A 4,073-nucleotide genomic window follows, 5' to 3' on the forward strand; every position below is an offset into this window, starting at 1 on the left:
GTGTTAAATAGCCAGGGGCGCAACTCCCTGGGTTAGCGTACAGATTGGATCGAGTACATCTTGGAGAACAAGGGATAGAATAGAGAGATATCTAGTTACAATGATAACAGAATATTTGAACAAACTATCTCTATCTATCTAGGTTCGGTTGACATCCTGTGGGCCGAAGGCTATCACGTAGAAGCTCCATATGTGTCGTTTAACACTATTAAGTAAACATGATTGAAGGTTATTTACCTGCGCTCGACCAAGTTAGAGACAGTTTTGGTCCCAGTCACCTTAAATAAATTTTTATGGAATTCTCTGTGGATATCTGAGAAGTGTTTATTTGCTGAAATAGGTTAAGCGGTTTAAAAGCTATGAACAGGATAACAAGCGACTCAGTAACTCAATTAAAGTTTCAGCTAAACTTAGAACTGGTTATTTAGGTTTTTGCTTGAGGAAAATATTAATTTATTCATGGAATAGAGATTTAACCTTTTTTGTATGTAAGCTGATATAACTTTTCTGTACTGCCGGCAGTTTGTTAAAATCCACAAAACAGTCCCTTCAGTAGGTTAATGATGAAAGTTTTTTTTTGCGGGTATTTCAATGATGAAAATTAATTACTAACTATGCTGCAAAATATCAATGTTCCTTCACTCTTTTGAACTGCAGGGCGTAATTTGCCCATCCAAGTTCAAATTTGAATATGTGGGTTATGTTAAAACACAATAAGGTTTTGTTTGTGTCCAAACGTACTTTTTTATGATTGTACTTCTGAATCCCTATATTAAAACCTTGCTCCACTTGCTACTTTGTCAGGCCCGAGTGGGTTGAGGCGCTAGCAGTCGATCAAATCAAGAGATCAAATGAGGAAATCAGGCCTGAATCTGGATGTATTACTATAAAAGAGGAACTATAGTGTAATGTGTTCATAGCCAGATAGGCAAACTTGGAGAATAAGCATGAATGAATAGCCAGCCACAACCCGGCTGTTAAGTAGGTGTGCTGTCCCCGGCAACGGAGTGAAAGGGAACAGTTACTACGCGGTAACGTTACAGTAGGGATCGGACGACTCGCGCGTTTTGTCTGAATCTTCAACAGTTAACTGAAGAAAGCTACACTGCTTCAGTAGGCGTGACACACTTACATGTAGGCCTTTCAGATTATAAATCGGCATTGCCATTGCGGTTATTGAAGATCTTCGTGTATAGCTTTTGGATCAAAGTCAAGCATTTCGTATCGCCTTCACGTATACCAGTAAAAAATATAACTAAATCATGGCATTCATGCATAGTCAATGAAACTACAAAAGAAAGTCCGGAACTGTCAGAAAAGTTCAGAGTTAAATGATCGACAAGTACAGAGTTTGCACTAAAAAGACAACTACTACATTGGCAATGTAAACTATTATCATTTGTACTGTAAAAAAGGTTAGAGAGAAAAGTTAATAAAGATGAGTGACATAAACCTGTTCAGATCTTTATAAACCTGGGTACTTGTTTGAGATAAAATAACAAAAGGGAATTCAGAAAGGAGTTCAAAACATATAACATTGGAGGGTTAGGCTCAATTTAGTCTCATGTTCTTCCTGTACATGTGTGAATTCAGAGATGCCAGAAAATCAAGGCGCAAATTGCACAGAACTATGGAGCTGAAATACAACTATTTAGATCAAGGCACTATTAAGAAAGATAACATAGTTCAGTAAGTCATGAAAATAAATGCTGCAGAATTTGGAGACCACTTAGATACTGTAAATTCAGTTAGCAACAAGACAGACAGATTGTACTTACATTTCAAGGAAAAATATGACTACTCCACACAGTGAATCATAAACATTGACACTGTAATAACTGTTTACTCCACACTGTAAATAGACAGAACAATTATTTTTTGCCACAACTTGAATCTGCTCTGCAACTTATGAACTTGTAGTTGTTCTGCAGATTATCAAGAGCAGCGAAACAGTTTTGATTTACAAACATAGTTAGTCCTACTACTTATCTGCGGTTGCCCAGATCATAACTGCATCATGCTTGCTTATCTGAAACTAATACAAAAAGATAGAGCAGTTTTAACATGGTCCATCACAGGAAACAGAGCAGAAGTACTAGTGCAGGAGCGAATGCCAGGTTCAGAAATCCATCACAGAAGCAAGAAGAACAACAACAGTTTTACTAGCTTGCAGGAACAAGTGGAGCAAATTGCTCAGAGGTACATCCGTGGCGATCGTACATGGACGAACTATTACATCAGCCAGTGAGTATCCTCGTATACACTTTGAAAACAATTTCAACATCGGACTTAGTAGACACTTGCAGGCGAGAAGAAGTTGCTGTGCCCTCCAGCGTGAAGATTGGCCGCGGCATTGCACCTCTTCTCCTTCTTGAGCGCCTCTTCGGCCTTCCACGCTTCTTCAAATGGATCATGGAAGATGATCGGCGGCGGAGGCTTGTAAGTCCCCACGTCTTGGGCAATGGATGACTTGTCGTTCGTCGACTCTTCTGCTTCTTCATCGAGGAAGGTCCTAAGGAACTCCAGCTCGTCAGCTTCGAGCGGGACGATTTCTTCTGCAGCATCAGCGAAAAGCCCCTCTGGTTCCAAGTAGAAGTTCTGTTCGATGCTGTTAGTAGCTCCGACCGGGAGATTTTCCTCCGCTTGTGACCCGAGAAGCTCATCGATTGTGCAACAGAACCGGGCCATGTCGTCGTCAGCTTCAGGTACGGATTCATCCGGCAAGAAAACCGGTGCTGCAGCGGTGAACGACGATGTGGCAGGTGCCGGGACCGGGACGGCACCGCGCATCCTCTTCTGAGGGCGCGCCGGATGAGGCTCGGCGGCGGCAGCGGTCGCTGGCCTCTTCTGCGCGTGCGTGCTCTGGGTCACGGCCTCCGGTTGCGGTTGTTGAAGCTTGTACGCCTCCGATTCCTGTCGGGCCGCGTCAGGGGCATGCTGAGCCAAGTGCATCTTGCAGAAGACCTTCACCCCGTCGCTGACGGTGGCCTCCGGCAGCAGGCACCGGTACTCCTCCATGACCCAGCCGGTGGACTTGCCCTTCTTCTTGAAGGACAGGTTCTTGACCTCGCCGACCTTGACTCCCGCGTGGCAAATCTCCGTGGTCTTCTGGATGGTCCAGGTGCCGGTGCCGGCGCCGCGCACGCTCTGGTGCTTGCTCCCGTTCTTGCTCTTGCACGTGGTGAAGAAGAACCGGTCGCCGCTGCTCACGGCCTGCGGCACGGGCGCGTACCGGGCGGCCAGATCCTTGGGCTCGCAGCCGGAGATGTTGGCGCGGTGGATGAGCTTGTCGACGCCGTGCAGCGTCTCGCCGGAGAGGAGGCGTGGTAGGTAGTAGGTGACGGCGTCCACTTCCGTAGGGCTCAGCCGGTAGTGGTGGAAGACGTCGTCGACGTCGAGCCCCTCCATCCCGGTCGGCGGCTGCCCGATCTACTGCTAGGGTTCTAGCTAGGAAAGGGTGCTGTCGATCGAGGGCGGGCGGGAGAGGTTTGTCTGCGGGATCGGGAAGGTGTTGTGGGACGCGCAGGTGGTCTTTGCTGATATTTAAAGACGCTGGCGCGTCAGATTTCCTTATCTGAATCCGAAAATGTCCCCAGTTCAGTTTGCCGCTCCCGTTTGCTTTCATTTTCTGAAAATTTCCGTCAATCCGATCATGATACGGTCCTGAAGACGTGCCGTGCTGATTGTGATTCTTGATTCAGTTTGAGTAATACTAGCACATATGCCCGTGCCGTGCCTTGTAACGAGAGACAAATTAGTGTGTACATTGAAACATTCATCAACACGGCACGACAACATTCAAGCAATGCCATCCGGCGACGATGGGGGGCGCAAGCCATGGTCTTAAACACATTATGAAAAATTGCTCAAGTAGGGCGCTTGCTTTTCCCCATTAAAATCGGATTAGTAGTTTGAAAAAACAGTTTATTTCAGACTACTGGGCTTCGAAATGATTAAATATTGTGTGCCTTGCTTTCTTTTTCTTTTGCACATCTTTTATTGGTATGACTAATTGCCCATAACATGCATCCGTCAGTCACCTCTCAAGGCTGCTCTACTTTTCCTCCAGATGC

At 45.7% G+C, this 4,073-nt stretch overlaps 1 protein-coding gene across 1 annotated transcript; it reads right to left on the minus strand.

Annotated features, from left to right (window-relative positions):
* Positions 1 to 2,199: 2,199 nt before the first annotated feature.
* LOC119328064 lies at positions 2,200 to 3,408 on the minus strand. Its single transcript, XM_037601107.1, has one exon. It carries the CDS (start codon positions 3,406 to 3,408, stop codon positions 2,290 to 2,292), a length of 1,119 nt encoding a protein of 372 aa, XP_037457004.1. The 3' UTR covers positions 2,200 to 2,289.
* Positions 3,409 to 4,073: the final 665 nt, after the last annotated feature.

Source organism: Triticum dicoccoides, chromosome 7A (assembly GCF_002162155.2).
Source record: "Triticum dicoccoides isolate Atlit2015 ecotype Zavitan chromosome 7A, WEW_v2.0, whole genome shotgun sequence".
NCBI lineage: Eukaryota > Viridiplantae > Streptophyta > Magnoliopsida > Poales > Poaceae > Triticum > Triticum dicoccoides.